The sequence below is a fragment of the Camelus bactrianus genome, chromosome 10, assembly GCF_048773025.1.
Source record: "Camelus bactrianus isolate YW-2024 breed Bactrian camel chromosome 10, ASM4877302v1, whole genome shotgun sequence".
Taxonomy (NCBI): Eukaryota; Metazoa; Chordata; class Mammalia; order Artiodactyla; family Camelidae; genus Camelus; species Camelus bactrianus.
This window is the reverse complement of record NC_133548.1, coordinates 69362601-69382327: the sequence shown is the minus strand read 5'-3', so window position 1 is coordinate 69382327 and position 19727 is coordinate 69362601. Positions and strand designations below refer to the sequence as shown.

Here is a 19727-nt window from a genome sequence, read left to right as displayed (position 1 = left end):
ATCAGTGAGACAAATTTAGAAGGAAACTTAGCTCTGTTGATAAACTGTAAGTTTAAGTTTTACACCATTAATCAACTTGTAGAGTGAAAACATGTCTTTTTAAAGTATCTACAAATAATTGGTTGAGTAGTCTGTTGCAGGAAAACATGTTTCAGCTCAGTGTTATAGCTCGGTGTTACAGCTCAGTTGTGACAGCAACCTGGATCCAGGCGAGAGACCAAGCAGTACTCGGAGAATTGGAGGACTCAGGTTTATTACACCAGCTGGCCCAGAGGAGTTAACACTCCAAGCTCTGGACCCCGTCTGTAGGTTTACACAAGCTTTTATAGGCTGCCAGTTTACACTTTGCAACATCATATGCAAATAAGGTATAACAAAAGTTGACTAATTAGGAACGGGCTTTGTAGAAATGGACAAATCAGGATGGAGAGAAATAACGAATCAGGAGTCAGCTTCATGCAAATGAAGTACTACAAATGGACCAATCAGGAGGGAAAGAAAGAACCAATCAGGAGTGAGCTCAGGGAACCAATAGAATTTTAGGGGTAAGTTCCACTTTCCTAGAAGTAAGCCATTTCAGAGGCAAAAATTGAAATAGAGCCTCTGGGCCAGGGAACCAGGTGGTGCTGGCAGGAGAGTAGTGGCCCTGCCTGGGGGGTCTTGCTGGTCTTTTTTTATGGGGCTTCCCACCTCAGTCCATAGTTTATAAACTGTTTTCATATGCATTATCTCAATTGATCCTTTGAAGTATTAGCATGGATATTATCATTATTATTATTTGACAGAAGGAAGTTGAGTCTCAGAAAAATTAAGTAACTCTTACAAGGTCACCCATCCAATAATAAAACCAGGTCTCAAGCACCCCTTGGTTCTCTCCCTGCACCTCAGTGCCCAGCCTCAGGGGAGAGAAGCAGCAATTCAACTGAGAGCATCAAAAGACAGAAAGAAAGACACCTCTTGCCCCTGAAACTAGGGCACAGGGAGACAGAGAAGAAGACAGTCAAGGAAATTTAGGGGTAAAGACAGTGGAAAAGGAAAGCACCCATCAGCTCCTGCTGGGTTACCTTGACAGTCAGCAAACAGTAGGTGAAGCTTCTGAAATTGAAAGGCTGATGGGATCAGTTTACTCAGGTGGGGAGTGGGGACAGCGGGGTGTACCAAAAACGAACCAAAGTTCGACACACATGGATCAAGTCCCTAGATGTGCCAGACACTTGCTAAACCCAAGAATACAAAGATGAATAATATATGACCTGGACTGGGACATGGTGCTGTGTGCCAGAAATTGACACAGTGTAACTGACTATACTTCAGTTAAATAATAATAATAATAATAATAACAACAACAACAATAATAATAATAATAATAATACAGGGCCTGGCCCCAAGGAGCTCACAGGATTGGCAAAGAGCTGTAAGAGGCCAGGTGAATGTTACCAGTTACCTAATCACAAACTTGATGAATTCATTGTGGTTTTTTAGTAAAGGGGAATGAATATGAGATTATGAAAATCAATGATCAGATAATTTCCACTCAACCCTCTGACACTCATTTATTTAGCCAATAAGTATTTACTGAGCCCTGATTACGTGGCAGGCACACCGTTGGCTCCTGGCTACACAAAGGTCATCAGTGCAGCTAAATATCTACCAACAGGTCTGTAATATCAGTGAGCTCCATTGTTTTGCCCTCCTTATCAAAGATCAGATTTCAGGCCATTGATACGAAGTTTATTTTCTTTTTCAGTTCCAGTATATCCTGCAGTTGTTCTTTTCCAAGTCCATAGATTTTTTTTATTTGCTTCTAAGTCCATTTACAGAGGCATTAAGAGGTTACTTGCTAGATCTTTTTTTTTTTTTTTGGTCAATTTTAATTTATTTATTATTGTAATCTATAGCTCTCAGTTTTTAATCCTCTCAGTGTGTGTTCTATTGCTTTATTACACACCAGATGCAATTTTTCTTCATTAGTGGACTGGAAATTCTCATGATTCCAGATTCTTTTGGAATTTGTGATGCTTTACCGAAGTATCACGTAGAGGCAGTGTTTATTCCGACCTTAGGCATATAGTGTATACATTATAATATGCCATGACAGTGTTTAAACTAAGTTTTCTTAGCTTCGGCAATACTGATATTTTGAGCCAGGCAAGTCTCTGTCATGTTGGGCTGTTCTGTGCATTGAGGGTCTTTAGTCTCTACTCACCAGACTCCAGGAGCTTTGCCCATTCCTGGTTGTGACAGCCAAAACTGTCACCAGACATTTCCAAATGTGCCCCAGGGCACAAATTCACTCTTGGCTTAGAATGACTAGTTTACTTGAGTTTAGTCTTCACAATACCCACGTCATCCGAAATCAAGGTGTATTGGGTCAGGAATGTAGGATTCTACTACCAGGAAAAAATCCCAAAAGTACCTTTCTGGTTTGCCTACTTAATCACTTCACTTTACGGCCTCTCATGTTCAGTCGTTTGGGACATCAGTGTCCTGTAACTTCAAATGAAAAATCGGGTTTAATTTTGCCTAAAGTCACTTGTTGATTTTTCAGTGAGAAATGAGAGAAAATACTTCCCAGCTTTCGGGTACCCAAGGGAAAGCAGCTGGAAGTCAGCTGTACCTCAGCAGAGACATAATTCAGGGGGAGCCTGGTTAATGGAGGAAATGTCTGCCCCTCCTCCTACCCGCTCTTCTCACTTCCTCATCCCCATCATTACCGTCGCCTGAAGGGCACACTTTGTGACTTCGTGAGCATCTAGCACAGTGCCTTTAACAGAGTTCACCTTTCAGAATTATGTATTGAATTGAATTAATTGAAAAACACATGCTTCTGGGTTCTTCACCAGGTTCCCAATTAGTCCATTATTTTGCCCTCCTTATCAAAGATGTGATTACAGACTGTTGACATGACCTGTTTATCTACTCTTACTGCCTGAGTCTTCTGGGTACCCAAACCTGTGCTCATTTCGTGGTGGCAAAGAGAAAGGAGAGGGAGAAAGCAGTCTCTCTTGCCTTCATTAAGGGCGAAGTCTGATCGGGCAAGAGGTGAAGTTATTAACAAAGAAAAACACAAGGCTGAGACGAAGCAAGTAGATGAAATAGGACATGTGATGGAAATCAGGACAGCTAGGGTCCAGTTGGTTCTGTCTACCCCTAACCACCCACTGACTTTTGGGGCCATCTGCCTTTCTGGGTCTCTCTTTTTCAGCTGTTAATACAGATGATCTAGGTAAGGCTGGGATGTGGAGAGCCTGGGGCCAGGAAGTGTACCTTCAATGGACCCCTGCCACACTGAGTATTGTCCATGGTGGGTGCCCAGATAATAATTTTTTATTTAAATGGCAATATCTCCCAGGTGGCACTTTACAGTTTGTGAAGTACTTTCATAGGCATCATCTCTTTTGAGCCCCATCATGATCTCATGCGCTAGACTAGGCGTTGTTATTTGCATTTAAGAGATTATGAAACAGACTTGGAGAGACTGGTCAGTAGTGTCATTGGAACTCCTGCCTCTAATCTTCTAAAACACCATGTGCTTTTCCTTCTGCATCAGGATGCTGCTAGTAATGAAGAAACATTTCTCTAAACATAGCTCTCGTTTAGATTTCGTCATCAGCTTGAAGTGCCTCACCTGCATGGCTTCACCAGACCCCTAAATGCATCAGCACATCCCCGCTGTGGGGAGACTGTTCCCAGAGCGTCGTGAACTTAACTCTTTGCTGCACAGATTGCTCTAAATTATAATTGCTCAGTCACTTCTCTGTCTCTGCTACTAGATTACAAGCTTCTTGAGAGCAGGGCCTGGGTCTTGTTCAGTGTTTCATCTTTGATGTCTACCTTGGTGCCTGCTGATAGGTGCGCCATAAACATTTGTGAAATTAACTAAAACTCAACATAAGATTTGAGGCGTTCCAAAACTAACTACACGGAAAGTGAAATGTCAAAACTTTATTACAATTTCCACAAATCATTTTATGTATTGATTCCAATTCCCCTGTCCACAAATCATTTTATGTATTGATTCCAGCTCCTGTGGAATCAAGTAAGCTATTCGTATTTTATAAGAATGATTTTCACATCTGAAATTCAAAAGGGACCACATTTACCTTGAAAGTTTCAGCCCAGTAACCGCAAGCATACTCCCACAATTTTATGGAAATAATATTGAATAAGTGGATGGTTGAGTTGCTAACCCTCAAGATAATGTGTGTGTATACCTGGCCATCGAGTCCAAAAGTATAAACACTTTCGCTGGATAAGTACACAGGCAACATAATTTATAATTGTTAATGTCTTTGCTGTTTTTACTGGAAATAATTAGCATCTCCCAACTACAAAGTCTTGGCTCATTTATATAATATTCATAAAGTGTACCTGGATGGTCTTTATGAGATTCTAATTTTTAAAAGGCCAGAAGAGGAAAGGGAAATTTGTAGCAAATGATACTTGGAACGGGAAGATGTGTAGCTTAAGTGTATAAATCATTGATGTTACTTCCTTGCTATATCCTTCCGTGTTTTGAACATCCTTAAATAAATGAAGGAAAAGGGGTTGCAGAGATGCTAAATGAAGGAAAAAGGAGAAGGAACTGTTTACTAGAATCCAAAACCTGATGCTCCCTTAAAAACCAGGCAAGGGCAAGAGGCATTTAGAAATGGCCTCTGAAGTGTGGTTTGCGGTACGTTTCAGCCCAAGTTCGACTTAAGATCTAAATCAACCCTTGACCTTGATTTCTTCTGATTGATTTGCCCAACAGGATTTTCTGGCGTCGGCAGGTTAACTTGATGTCGGGGATCCGGCCCAGCACCATCACCAGCTCCTTCCCCCAGCTCATGTCCAATGTGGATGCAGCTTACGAAGTGGCTGACAGGGGCACAGCTTACTTCTTCAAAGGTACCCCAAAGGTCCTGCACAGGAAGAGATGGCAGGGGACAGTGCCCAGTGTGTTTGGAACATCTGAAATTGTCAGCATACATTAGTGATCACAGAGGGTGCTCCAGACACTCCTTCCCCTCAGATTGGGTGTGAAATACCCCTCTCCTGTCTTGTAATGATGACAGAATGACAGTGACTATGGAAGATGACAGAAATGACAATGACTATAGAACTCTTTTCCAAGCCAAAGAGCTATCCTAGTGAGGCTCTGTGATAAGTGACAGCGTCCAGGGAGCTAGAAGGCTGGTCCCTGCCCCCAAGACTCTGCCCTGAGTGACGAGGTATAAGAGCTTCGAGTTAACAAAGCATGGCGCCCTCAGGACAACAATACCCTTGCTGTTGGGCCCTGCTCAGAAGTAGCTGGGCGTGAAGACGCTGGTGACTTCAGGAGGTGGACACACAAGAAACCAATCTCTGGCTCCAGCCCTTTGTTTTGTTTTGTTTTGTTTTGTTTTTGTGGGGGGAGAGTAATTCAGATTATTTATTTGTTATTTTTTTAAATGGAGTTACTGGGGATTGAACCCAGGACCTCATGCTGAGCACGCGCTCTACCACTGAGCTGTACCCACCACCCCTTCCAAGCTCTTTAACATCTGAGTGCCTTTAGGAAGTTATCTAACTGCTCTGAGTCTTTGTTTCTTCCTGCGCAAAAGATTATAGTAACATCAACCTTGAAGACGTGACAATGGCTAGCCAATGGAAGTTATCCCATAAGTGGTAACTATCAGTTTTAACTTGTCTTCTGGTTGCTAAGATACAGGGATAGAAAGCTAGTTTCAATTTAAGAATCACAGCATTTGTGTGTCACTTGCCCCTTCTCTCGCATGTACATATGAGACTAAAAAGAGATTATACAGATGAAAATCATCTTGAAAAAAAGTGTTAAATTTAAGACATAATTGATATCAATATGGTTGCTTAAGGCATCCCTAGGGATTTTTGCCTCCAGGGCAAGTTTTAAGTCTTTTACTGAATTGAACAGAGGCTTCTATCTCTCCTATTGCGTTGACAAATATCCCGTAAACTAGCCCCCTTTGTGATCCTGCAGACAAATCCTCCTGCGTGAGGAGCATCACTAAGTGGTACAGAGTTTTTGTCAACATTAATTTCTGTTTCCAGGACCCCACTACTGGGTAACAAGAGGCTTCCAGATGCAGGGTCCTCCCCGGACTATTTATGACTATGGGTTCCCAAGGAACGTGCAGCGGATAGATGCTGCGGTCTACCTCAAGGATGCACAGAAGACCCTTTTCTTTGTGGGAGATGAATACTACAGGTATGGCTTTCCTCCTTTGACTTGTCCAGGCGTAGTCAATGAGAAGGAAAAATCCTTTTGCTGAAAAGAATGCAAGGCACATTTTTAATAGGTCCATTGACTCTTCTTGGCCACTGGGGTTTCATTTAGCTGTCTCCAAGCGACAGAACCATCCAAATAAGTGAACCATTCATTCCATAATCCCATCGTTTGCTCTCCAGCCCATGAAACATCCTAAGCTTTCAAAGTATTCATTAACTGGACCCCCAGTGGCCTAAGAGAGTGAATGTAATGCCTCCAGCACAGAAGTACCCACTGGGAATGCCTGGGGGGAGAACTGATCCCTCTTCTGTGAGTATCAGTGCGTTCCGGAATACTCTGTGATTTTGTGCAAAATGAATGTGGTCATGACTGTGGGGCTCTTTGAAGGAAAGTTTTGCTGAAAGAAAGAGGCCTTATTGCTAAGTTCTTTTATCTAACCCAGAACATGACGGTTCTTCTTGTCCAAAGTGGATCATAGACAATTTCCATACCTGTCTTGCAGGAAGTTCATATAAATAGATCTGAATAAGGTGCCATCAGTCATCCCATCACTGTGCACAGGGCCTCACCACATCTCTCCTGTCATCTCACTGTCTTATTTGATTTCTGCTGAAGAACTGGGAGCCACTCAGTCAGGCTCTGCCTCTGCACCTTCTCTATCCCTAGTTCTCACTTTAGCTTTACTTGTTTTTCTGAACTTCAGGAGAGAAGTGAAAACAGATGCTAAATGGTTGACTGTGCTCAACACTTTTGGTCCCAGTTAGGATCAGGCAAGGACCCATCTTTGGTCCAAGGGTTTTCATTTTATTCTATATTATTTATTTTGAAATGACCATTTCTGTGGCATAATATAAATTTATAAATAAATCCCTGTCATCTTCTTCCATTTGACTATCTTCCTCAGTCTGGGGCTGAGAAAGTAATACAACTTGAGCACAGATACATTTCATGAAAAGGGAAATTTTTTTCATAAAAATGAATGTCCAACAAGCGTGGACCCTGCCGGCTCTTCTGGGCATTCAGAGCCCTGGTAGCATTGCTCATAGTGTCACAGGCTCTCATGACTTGACACTTCCAGTCTAGGGCTTCAACCACTAAGCCAGCTACTTTTCTGTTGGAACTTTCGGTATGAAATAGTGACAGTAACTCACTTATTAAGTCCCTAACACCTGCTGGGTATATTCTCCGAGAGCTCTTTTTAAGACAAGGTGGTTGTCATCACCGTGCTGGCACACAGGAGGATGGGTGTGGAGAAACCCAGTTCTCACTGTGGAGTTTTAGAGAATGACACCCCAAGATGCACGTACGGGCATGCGTGTGAGAGTGCGAGTTGTGACGATTCACTTAATTCGTCAAAGCCTGTTCACAGCCTGGTTCTCGTTGTGGGGATTCGCGGCTTTCATTATCTCTGTTTATTGCCTCATCTTTGGACTAATCTACCACACACCAGCAGCCGCAGTGAAGCATGTACCTCCGATCAGGCAGGACTGAGGCTTAATAGCTCACAGAAGAAGCTTGGTGAGAGGTTTTTCATTCTCTGTAAATTTAAGGAAGGGGAAGGAGAGAGTCTTTGGTTTTAACGATGCCTGATCCCCGCTGAGGAAATAGTATTGAACCTTTCCAGCTCAACCTCTGTGAGTGTCTATTAAGGAGAAGTTTTTAGCAATCTACATAAAAGAGATTCATTAAGAAGTCGGCCTTGGGCACTTAACTCAAATGTTAAAGAACTCACCTTGCTGGTAAGGAAAAGAGACCACAGCAGGCACTTTTGATATTAACCTCCCCAGGTTATTGAAAGTAATAAGTGGTACAATGTATGTAGATACACAGCACACTGCCTGACACATAGTAGGTGTGCAAAAAGAGTCACTGCTCAGGAATAGTAGGAACTTCCATGGTCATCAACAAAGGATGGCTTAAAAAGTTGTGATAATTAACAAATGATGACTTCAACCTCAATATTCCTCAGAAAAGCAATCCAGCCAAAGAGCTGGTCAAAGGGAATTTCCTTTTTAAAAACTGAAGGGCCCTGACATTGTCTTGAAATCTCTACCTTTGGCAAAGCGTAGACAATCCTTTCAGCGATAGGTATCTCCTACTTCATACTCGCCGACACACACTGGTTTACACGCTAAGGAATAGGACAAATAACCTTGACCTACAAAAGTTCAGGAAAAGCTATTGGGTCATCATTATTAAAAAATCCCCTTTATTGATGGATATTTTCCATACATTTTGTTCAGCAGGGTCTCACGTGGGTGACATCTTATTGTCTTGTGAAGCCCTGTATTTGTTAGCAATTACATTCAACTGCTAGTAAGAAAGATCCAGAAGTAATTGTGGCTTAAACATAGAAAGGTCTTTTTTCTCATAAATGTAAAATGTCTGGAGTTTAACAGATTTAGAGCTGGTAAGGTGGGTCCATGGTCATTAGGGATCCAAGTGCCTTCTGATTCTTTGCTCCAGTGGTAAAAGGTAGCTTCTGCTCTCGTGGTTGCCATGGGATTCAAGGAGGCCAGTGGAGCCCCGGCCATTACATACTGATCTACACAGGAAGCAGGAGGGCTGGAAGGAAAAGCAAAGGAGATAAATGAAGTTCTCTAGGTAAAGCACATGAATGCACTCAAAAATACAGACGGCCACAGCCTCAAGTTATAGACCAAGAATTTTACTGTACTGACACCCATTGACAGTGTGTTAGGATTTACTTCCCTTAGTCATCCCTCAGATTCTTCTCTGGTCCTCATGCTAGTTCAGTCTGTGATGCAAATAATGTGCCAAGGGAAGAAAAGTCTCTGGCTATGCTGGTTGTCAGGGAAACTCTCCATGAACCTCTAGGGTTGGGGACCAGTTTTAATTAATGACTGTCATGAGAAAAGCACCGAAGAACTTCCCCTACTGAGGACTGAGGGTTGGCTTGGGGCCAGGTTGATTCAGGCTCTGAGAGTGAGAACCCACATGTCAGTGTAATAGTAACAGGGGCAGGGGGAGGGGGGTGGAACTACAAAGCAAAATCCAAAAAGGGGCTCTACCTTGCCAACACCATCACGTGCCACATCACCAAATGACATACCAGTGAGATTTTACTAACAAGTGTTACTTCTCCATACATCTGTTTGCTTTGATTCCTTCCTTTCCTTTTTCTAGAAAGCGCCAGTGATCCAACCAGTTTTTTTTTTTTTCTTTACATTACTTTCACCACTGATGACTAATTTCTCCCTATAGAGGTTCTCCCTCGCTTACTAATAGCAGGGCAGTGATTACACCAAGGAGTCTCTGAGGACTCGGGGGATGCCATCAACTCCATCATTCTTTGAGATGGGCAGTCTTTTCTAATTTTGTGTAAAGCAACTTGAAAATCTACAGGTCCCAGCCCTTTTACACTCCTAAGTCACTCTTTCTGTACAGATAGACTGGAGGCGTCACTGATCCAAAGTGGGATACAGTCTTCCAAATTCTCTCCTTCCTAGATGCCCCAAGAATCCTGGAAATGGATCTGTTTATTTAAGGATTTTATTGTTAGTCACCATAGAGAAGTAATAATAAGTAATAAAAATAGGAAAGACAGGTAGAGTTCAAAATCTTGTTTTTTTAACTCTTAAAAAAATTTTTTTAATATGTTGACAAACTACCACATTCAGCCTACATATATTGGACATGATTATGTGCCAGGCTCTGTACTAGGATCTTGACACTCGTGAGAAGGCACAAAGTTGGCTGTTACAGAGTGTGGACGGGAGTAAGAGAGTGTTCATTAATCTCAACTCTAACAGCAATTATCTGGCAGCCTGATCGCCCCTCTGTTTTAGTTTAACCATCTTCAAAATTGAGGCAGAAATAGTATCTACTTCACAGCCTTGTGGAAATGAATGAGAAAAATGTGAAATGTCTGTCGCATAATAATTATTCAATTCATGCTGAGTGTTATTAATATCCTCAACAAGTCTTAGAGTAAACATATATATAAATAAATTAAAAGCAAGCCAAGTGCCACAAGGGGCCTCATAGAAGACTGCACAGGGGTCAGTGGGGCAAAACAAAGAGGAAATGGCCAACTCTAGCAGAGGTTGTTAAGAGAGAATTCTTAGAGGAAGCAATGACTGAGCTTCATCTTGAGACTTGAGTAGGAGTTTCCCAGATGAGAGGGGCAGGACGTCTTCCAGGCACAGAGAGCGGTTGAAGCAAAGGCACTGAGGCATGACAACTAGCCTGGGGGGGGGGGACCTCAAGCAGTTCAGTATGATTGGAACATGGGCTGGAGTGAGAGACGTGGCCCAAGCATGTAGATCACGGAGGGCCTATGCCTTTCCAGGGAGATCAGTGTTAATTTATAGAAAAGAGGGATATCTTTAAATGTCTTAAATAAGAAAGTAACCCAATACGATTTTTGTTATAAGAATATCATTCTAACACAACTTGTAAATGACTATAACTCAGTAAAAAAATGTTTAAAAAAAGAATGTCATCTGGCAGCCATGTGACTGGATTACAGAAGGACAAGACTGGAAGTCAGCTCAGCCAGTTAGGCCAGGAAGCAGTGGGAACCACCTTCACAGTGCTTAAAGAAAAACCCTCAACCAAGAATCCTGTAGTCAACAAAGTTTACATTTCAAAAATGAAGGCAAAATAAAGACATTCCCAGATCAACAAAATGGAGAATTTGTTGCTAGCATCTTCCTCATGAGAATTACTAAAGAAAGTTCAGGCTAAAAGCAGGTAACCCCAGTCAGTAATATGAATCCACATTAAAAAAAAAAAAAGAGCACCAGTAACTGTAATTATATAATTGTAAAAGACAGATAAATGTATGTTTCTTTTCTTAACTGGTTTTTAAATTAGCTGTATAAACCTATATATATATTTGTATCATTGGGCCTATAATATATAGAAAGATAATGTCAATAACATTTGTCAATAACAGCACAAAGGAAGTGGGTGGAAGCAGAATTGTATTAGGTTAAGGAAATGACACCAGATAGTAACTCAGATTCACAGGAACAAAAGGAGAGAGCTGGAAGTGGTAAATAGGAAGGTTAATGTATCAAAAACTGTAAATGTATATATATTTCTCCTTTAGTCTCTCATCCTTTTTAGAAAACACTAAACTGTATAAAACGGTAATTACCACAACGTATTTCAGGGATTTGTAACAGATACAGATGTATCGTGCATAACAATAATACCACAAAAGGGAGGGGGTGGTAAGAACTAGAACTTCACAGGAATGTTTCTGTATCTCATTGGAAGTAAGTCAGTGTAAGTCTGAAGCAGATTATGGTAAGTTAAAACATATACGTAACACAACATTGTAAACTGACTATACTTCAATAAAAAACAAACAAACAAAAATATATGGTATGCTCCATAGCAACCACGAAGGAAATAACTTTTTTAAATGGAGTGAAAAAAACCATGAAAGAAATTTAAATGGCATGTTGGAATTTTTTTACTCATGCAAAAGAAAGCATTAAGGAGGGAAAAAGGAACCAAAAAGACATGAGCTGTGTAGAAAACACAAAGTAAAATGGCAGATATAAATCTAATTGTATCAATATTAAATGTGACTAGATGAAGCAATCTAATCAATTGCAAAGACTGTCAGACTGGATAAAAAAGAAGATGCAATTGTATGCTATCTACAGGGGACACACTCTATTCAAAGGTACAAATAGGATAAAAGTAAAAGGATGAAAAAATACATATGCAAATTATATAAGCAACCTAAGAAAGCCAGGGTGGCTATGCTAATATCAGGCAAAATGGACTTTAATATAAAAAATATCACTAAGGATAGAGACATCTTACAGTGATAAAAGGATCACTCTACCAGGAATATAGGACAGCCTAACAGCAGAGCCCCAAATGCATGAGCAAAACAAAACAAAACAAAGAAGCAGAGAGAAGACAACAACTGAAATAATCAGAGACTTCACTGCTTCACCTTCAATAACAGGCAGAACAACCAGACAATAAGATCCATTAGGAAGAGAAGACTTTTACAGGCTGTCAACCAACCAGACCTAACAGACGTCTGTGGAACACTTCACTCAGCAAAAGCAGACTACACGTTCTTCTCAAGTGCATGTGGCGCATTGTTCAGGATGGACCACATGTTAGGCCCCAGCACAAGCCTCAATAGACTTAAAATCATCGAAATCATACAAAATATCTTCTCTGATCACAATGGAGAAAAGCTAGAAATCAATGCCAGAAGGAAAAAGGGGGTAATTTACCAACATGTGGACATTATACATCACGGTCTCCAACAACCAGTGGGGCAAAGAAGAAATCACAAGAGAAATTAGAAAATACTTAAGGATGAGTGAAAATGAAAACACAACAGATGAGGACTTACTGATGCAGTTAAGGCAGTGCTCAAAGGGAAGTTTATAGCTGTAAACGCTCAAGTTAAAAAAGAAGAAAGAACTGAAATCAGTAACTTAAGACACTGGGGAAAAGAACAGATTAAACCTTAAGCAAGCAGGGAAAAGGAAATAATGAAGATGACAGTGGAAATGAATGAAGTAGAGAATATTTCAGCAATTTGAGAAAATCAGCAAAACTAAATTTGGTTCTTTGAAGAGATCGAGAAAATTGACAAACTTCTCGCTAAACTGATTTAGTGAAAAAGAGAAGACTCAAGTTACTAAAATCAGAAATGAAAGAGGGAACATTACTACCAACCTTACAGAAATAAAATGGATTATAGAGGAATGAACTATTGTATGCCAATAAATAAGAAAACTTAGAGGAAATGAACAAATTCCTGGAAAGATGCAAAGTGATGAAACTGAGTCAAGAAGAAACAGACAACCTGAACAGAGCTGCAGCAAATGAAGAGGTTTAATTCACAATTAAAAAGTGATCAATTAAAAAGTGATCCACAAAGAACAGCCCAGGCCTGCATGGTTCACTGGTGAATTCTACCAAAACTTTTAAAAAAGAATACTCAATTTTTCAAAAACTCTTCCCAAAAAATAGAAGAGGAAGGAACACTTCCCAACTTATTGTATGAGGCCAGCATTAACCTTATACGAAAGTCAGAGAAAAGCATCAGAAGAAAATAAAACTTCGGACCAATATCTTTTGTGAATATGGATGGAAAAATCCTCCAAAAAATAAAAAACCTAGCAAACTAAATCCAGCAACATGTAAAAATAATTACACACCATTACCAAGTGGGAATTTTTTTTCCCAGGAATGCAAAGTTAGTTTATCATCTGAAAATCAGTTAATGTAATACACCATATCAACAGACTGAAAAAAATTTTTAAATGTATAACCATCTCAATAGATTCAGAAAAAGCATGTGACAAAATTCAACACTGTTGCATGATTAAAAAGCACTCAACAAATTAGGAATAACGGAAACTTTTTCAATCTAATAAAAGGCATCTGTGAAAGCCCACAGCTGGTATCATACTGAGTGATGAAAGATTGGATGCTTTCCCCCCTAAATCAGAAACAAGACAAAAATTTCCATTCTCACCATTCCTGGCCACCATTTTACTGGAGGTTCTAGCCAGGACAGTTAAGCAGGACCGAATGATATAAAAGGCATCCAGATTGGAAAGAAAGTAAAACTGTCTTTCTTTGTATGTCATATTATCATTTATATAGAAAACCTAAGGAATACTCAAGAGAAAAAAACTGTTAGAACTAATAAATGGGTCCATCAAGTTTGCAAAGTGTGAGTTGAATATGAAAAAATCTATTGTATTTCTATACACTTCAATGAACAATGCAAAAAAATGAAACTAAGAAAACAGTTCCACTTATAATAGCATCATGAAGAAAAACATACTTAGAAATAAATTTTAACAGAAGAAGTGGGGAACTTATAGTCTGAAAACTATAAAACATTTTTGAAAGAAATTAAACAAGATCTAAACAGAAAGATATCTCATGTTCATGGATCAGAAGCCTTAATACTTTTGTTCCCCAAAGTGATCTACAGACCCATCAGAATACCACTGGTTTCCTTGTAGAAATTGTCAAGCTGATCTTAAAATTGATATGGAAGCTCATAAGACCAGAAGAGCCAAAATATGTTGAAAGGAAGAACAAAGTTGGAGAACTCAGATTTCCCAATTTCAAAACTTACTAGAAAGCAATAATCAAGACAGTGTCATACTAACATGAGGATAGACATTTAGATCAATGAAATAAAACTGACAGTCCAAAACTAAACCCATAGATCTATGCTCAGTTGATTTTTGACCAGGCTGCTAAGGCCATTGAATGGGGAAAGAATAAAATTAAGAAGTAAAACAAAATTAAAGGAGTAGACAGGAGTTCCAGTTTGTACGTGCATAGTTTGACATGCTGATGGGGCCATAGGATGGAAATGTCTAGAAGAGAGTTGGACATACAGATCTTGAACTCAGAGAATTCAGGCTGGAGAAATAAATTTGCATTTCATCACACAATCAGGTGGCAATTGAGATCATCAGTATTTTTCAACATTGTTAGAAATTCTTTGTTCCAGAATTTTCTCAGAGTCACTTTCCCATGGGTCCTGGTTCCTGACCCCTGTCTCGGATGGTACACAGCAGCTTCTGCCTCTTCTCCCTTCTCTTCATTCCTGACCACTCTCCTCCTGCCCTCTCCGGTGTAGATCACAAAGGCTCCTTCCTCCATGAAGGCCATGTGATTCCTGGCTAGAAGTGGGTTATTAACTTCAGAGGGGATTCCATTTCGCTAGAAGGGTCTCCTTGAAGAAACTTCCTGAAACTTATATCTTAGATATTTATCATTAAATCCCCCTTTTTGCCACCCTTTCTCATGTTTTCTTTAAGCAACTTTTAGCAGATTCAACTCTCCACTCAGTACTTCAAAGAAGGCAGAATGGAGTCAGCTTTGCCATTGACATATGTTAAAAATCATCACAATTGAAACACCAGAAATTCCTAACAAATCTAAGTTCTGAACATAAAATTAAACAACATGCAGGCACCTTACCTAAACAGTCCCCAAGTCCTGAGCTTACAAAGGTGGAGACTAAGATAATATATATGAAAAACCGCATCAGGTATCTAAGGTAAGAGACAGCTATCTATATTGCTAGTAAAACTTAACTGTTAGCAATGATTTATTTAATGTCTATACCCACTCATCAATAGTAAATGATGAAACAAATGCCTGTAAAGGAAATAGACACAGTTACAGGTCAGTCGTATTTTGTTGGTGTTTAGGTTTCACAAACAAGACCTCAGTGATGAGAAAATATATACAATGATTTTAGCAGGTACCTAATATACATAGTATATATATTATAAGTCATTACGCCAACATTCTCTAGCCCTTCGATCTCCTCCTTTTCTCAACCTTGCTTCCTGCTGCAAAATGTTATCCTAATGAAGTATGTTTAAAGATTAAGTAAAGACTAAACTCCTCGATGACGTAGGGTCCCGGGTCAGATCTCTCAGCCTCATAACTAGCCAGTCAGTTAATTGTTCTTGGAGCCAAAATAAACCACAAACTCTTATAGCTTGGGCCAGCCCTTGATGTCTGCATGTGCCAGGCGTGTGTGTGCGCGTGTGTGAATTTCTCTCATCCTCAGAACTGCTATTTGCCAGATAAGGAAACCAGGGCTCAGAGCTCAGATCACTTTCCCTGATCACAGCGCCAACAGGTAACAGAGTCAGAGCTCAAACCCAGAGCCTTCTGACCACACAGGTTGTGCTCTTTGCTCTGGGACAGAAATGTTCAAGTATCTGTCCAAAACTCAAGGGCTAGATCATCACAGAGTTTTCATCAGTCCACAGAAAAGTAAGAATAGCACAATATTATAAACAGAGGAGGACATGGTCTGGGTCAGTTTTATTGGCAAGAACCATCTTGTATTCTGAGATTATTTCCTTTCTGCCTTTTTTGGAGTTAAAGTTTCTTTTGTTTGTGAAATGATCACGAAAATAGGTGGTAATTTATATTTTGATTGTTTGATGGTACTGTTGTTGCTTGGTAAAATGAAAAGTAGATAACTCTATGTTAATTATATAGGCCCAATTTACATAGTGTCTACATAAGTGGTCCAAACGGAATACATGTTTTCATCTAACCTTACAATGCTGATTTATGTGCCAGCCTGATACTTTGCAATAGGTTTTATTGAGAGTTATACTCTTTGGAAAGCAGTTATAGGTTAGGAGGCAAGAGGGCAGAGAGGGGTCATGTCAGAAAGACAGAGGGACTATTAATTACATAAACAGGAGAGGGGATGGAGGAAACAAACTATGACTTCACAATTTTACGGAAATTTCTGTATAGGCTTTTATAAATGTGATTGAAAAGTTAAAATTCTCAACTGGACATTGCTTCTTTAAAATTTCTTCTGAAATTTTCTTCCTATATAATCTTACTACCTTCAGCATACTCTGAACAGATATATAAGATTTTAGATGGCATCTCCATCCACCTCAGCAAACTAAGCAGACAGATAAAAAGGGAAAGAGCTCTTTTTCAGATCTTTCTATTGGATTAATAGTCATCATTCCCCCCAACCTCTTTTTTTAATTGAAGTATAGTCAGTTACAATGTGTCAGTTTCTGGTGCACAGCACAGTGCCCCAGCCACACATACGCACATATATTTGTGTTCATATTCTTTTTCATTAAAGGTCCTTACCATCATTTTCTCTTTAAAATGTATTCCTGTATTATTTTGTTTTTCTGTTCTCAGAAGAGCTCCTTCCTCTCTCCTTTCATACTTTCCAGATAATCCCCATCCAATTTAAACACACAAGCAGATCCCACCTTGTAATAGGCTTCTCTGTGGACAGTCTTTAGTCACTTGTTTGGAACTGAGAACACGCTTTTCCATAAAACAACAGAAGTGGTGATTAAGTTCCCAAAATCACTCAGAAATGCCTGTTTAACATATACAAAGGTACAGCAGAACTCTAATTACAATAGCTCAGCTTTGAATCCTCTCTTCAGAGCAGACAAAAGAGGATAAAGACATGAGAGGCACCTCCCATTTTCCCTGAGCATACGGGTTACCATTAGGCAAAGAATTCAAAGTCAGTCATGCCCTGCAGCATCCACCACCACGTGTCCCTCTAGATCTTGATACAGACAAGCCAAATGCCCCTTGATCACTTTGTGCTTCCTTTTGCAACCCACTCCTCCAATATTTTAAGCTTGAGAATTACCTTCCTCACTTCCTCTAGTCCAAGCTTCCACTTCTTCAATACAACTGTCTCAGGGAAGTGAGAGAAGAAAACCTAGGGAACAAAGATTAATATGTGAGCAACTCATACATATTTATTATGAAGGACCTAAATTTCAGACACTGGAACAAAGTGAACAAAAGAAATCTAAGCCATGGGGGAGCCAATATGCCTGGCTGTCCTTTCTTCTTTCCCTCCAGTCCTTTCCTAACTCCAGTCCTGGCACCACTCCTACCAGCCCTTCTAAAAGCATACAGGTGCCCTGTCCCCACACTCAGTATTGGCACTTCTGATGATGACAAAATACAGTAAACGGCTTCCATTTTTATCTGTGCTTCCAGTAGCTGATACAGCTCAGTTTTTCCCTTGGCCTCCTGGAAGGTCCTAATGGCTCTCCTGGAAAGGGAGTTTGGACTTCCACTTCCAGGAGTTAGCTTCCGCTCTTGTCCTCAACGCTCCGTAAAGCAGCTCAACCCACTAGTCAATCTCAGCCTGCATTCTTCCTTCCCGGTGTTTGATCCTCCTCAGTGTTGTAGGAGATCTGTACCCTGGCCTGTGCACTCATTGCCCCATGAGAGGCATATTTCAGGAGAAGGTGGGTGTGATCTGCCCCCACAGGAAACTTCCCCAGTGGCCTGGGCACCAGGAGAAATTGTCTGACCTTTTGGTGGGAAAGGAGTGGGGAGTCCACCCTGGGAATGTCCCCACTGGGAGCTATGTGCTGAGGGAAAAGGGACTTTCTCACAGTTTAATGAAGTCTTCTGGAAGGGGTGAGAGTCAGCCCTGCCTACATGCTGAACTCGTACAAGTCATGCTGATTCAGACAAGTCCCAGCCTTTTTCACAAGGGGTAACTTAGACCACAAAGAGCTGTATTAACTAGTCTTTCGAGTTATCATTGCCTGGTAGATGTGGATTCAGAAAAAGAAGCCTAAACTGCTATCCAGTCAGTTGTATGATCTTTCCGGGAAACAAAAGCAATTTAATTCAATGACAGTGATTCAGAAGGCAAAGGCTCAAGCTTTTCTTGCTTCTCATTTATCTGTTGGCCATTCACACAGTTGTTCATTCATTCACGGCGCACTGTTTGCTCAGTCCTCCTACACGGGGACATAGCAAGAAGCTCATTGGTAAAAGCCCCTGTGATGGGCTTGCAGCTGTTCAGTGAGCCCAGAGACTCATACATGGAAAAGTGAGAAAGAGAGAAATGACAGCAGTAAATAAAGCACTGAAAATGTATGGAGAGCTCCCTTTGAAAGGCAATCATGTTTAAGTTATAGAAATTTGATGCTATAATATATGAATAACTAATTCTAAACAATCTATCTGGAAATTTTTTAGAGAATGTCAACAAGCAAATGACTCCCAAACTAGTGGTCCCGGAATCTTTGCAACCTGGGAGCGTAATGATAGAGTTTGTATGTGTGTGTGAGTGTGTGTGAGTGTGTGTATGTGTGTATGTGAGAAAGAGAGACAGAGACAGAGAGACAGGGGAACAGAGAGAGGTCCAAAGTAAGCCATCTGTCAGCCTGGCTAAATATGCCTGACCAGCACAGTGTCCCCTTGCTGATATTACTTATGAAATAATCCTTCTTCCAGCTACGATGAACGAAAAAGGAAAATGGAAAAAGACTATCCAAAGAACACTGAAGAAGAATTTTCAGGAGTTAATGGCCAAATAGATGCTGCAGTAGAATTAAATGGTGAGTTTTTCCACTGAAACCTTTTTTTGTGGAAATTGTAACAAGAAAGCTGGGCTTTGCTTTAAACATCGCAGAAAATAGGTTTCCAAATGGAAGTCCTTGGTTCTTACTCTTTTTCAGTCCTGAGTCCCTGATAAATTTAGCTAACCAGATGAACCACTAGGAAGGGTACAAAAGGTCTGCCTTTGTGGTTCTTCCTTTACAAATGGAAAGTTTTTAAGGTATGGCTCAGTCCTTTAGTCAGCTATGTCATAAAGTCCACCCACTCAAAATTACCTTTTCATCTTTAGAATGCACATGCTCTCAGCCTTCCAGTTCCTTTCTCCACTCCATCACCCAGCTCCTGAAATCTACCACACAACTGGGAACATTGAATTGAATTGAACGAGGTTGAATAAATTTAATGGAATCATTTGAATCAGTCAGTCAACACATTCTTCTCGAGTCTGTTGCACAGAACTGGGCATGGTTCAGAAATGCAAAGACAGTTTCAGATATGGTCTCTGCTCTTGTGGAATGGTTACTAACTTTGGGAAATGCCCCTCCATCCAACACAGATGAAATAACTGGGAAACAAACAGTCTATAATTTAGTATTGAGTTATGTGGTAGTCGTCATCATGATTG

At 40.3% G+C, this 19727-nt stretch overlaps 1 protein-coding gene and 1 long non-coding RNA gene across 2 annotated transcripts in view; one reads left to right on the top strand and one right to left on the bottom strand.

Annotated features, from left to right (window-relative positions):
* The window catches only part of MMP20 (matrix metallopeptidase 20), a 46533-nt gene that overhangs the window by 24235 nt on the left and 2571 nt on the right, over nucleotides 1-19727 (top strand). Inside the window, exons 7-9 of the mRNA XM_010953193.3 lie at nucleotides 4754-4890; nucleotides 6052-6208; nucleotides 18998-19101. Coding sequence (XP_010951495.1) covers nucleotides 4754-4890; nucleotides 6052-6208; nucleotides 18998-19101 — 398 coding nt within the window. The remainder of the gene's footprint in view (nucleotides 1-4753; nucleotides 4891-6051; nucleotides 6209-18997; nucleotides 19102-19727) is intronic.
* LOC123616336 (uncharacterized) lies at nucleotides 8457-19456 on the bottom strand. The gene is made up of 3 exons (XR_006724312.2): nucleotides 19378-19456; nucleotides 17382-17453; nucleotides 8457-8794 (listed from the first exon to the last, which is right to left on the bottom strand). It is a non-coding gene; the product is annotated as an uncharacterized LOC123616336 (long non-coding RNA).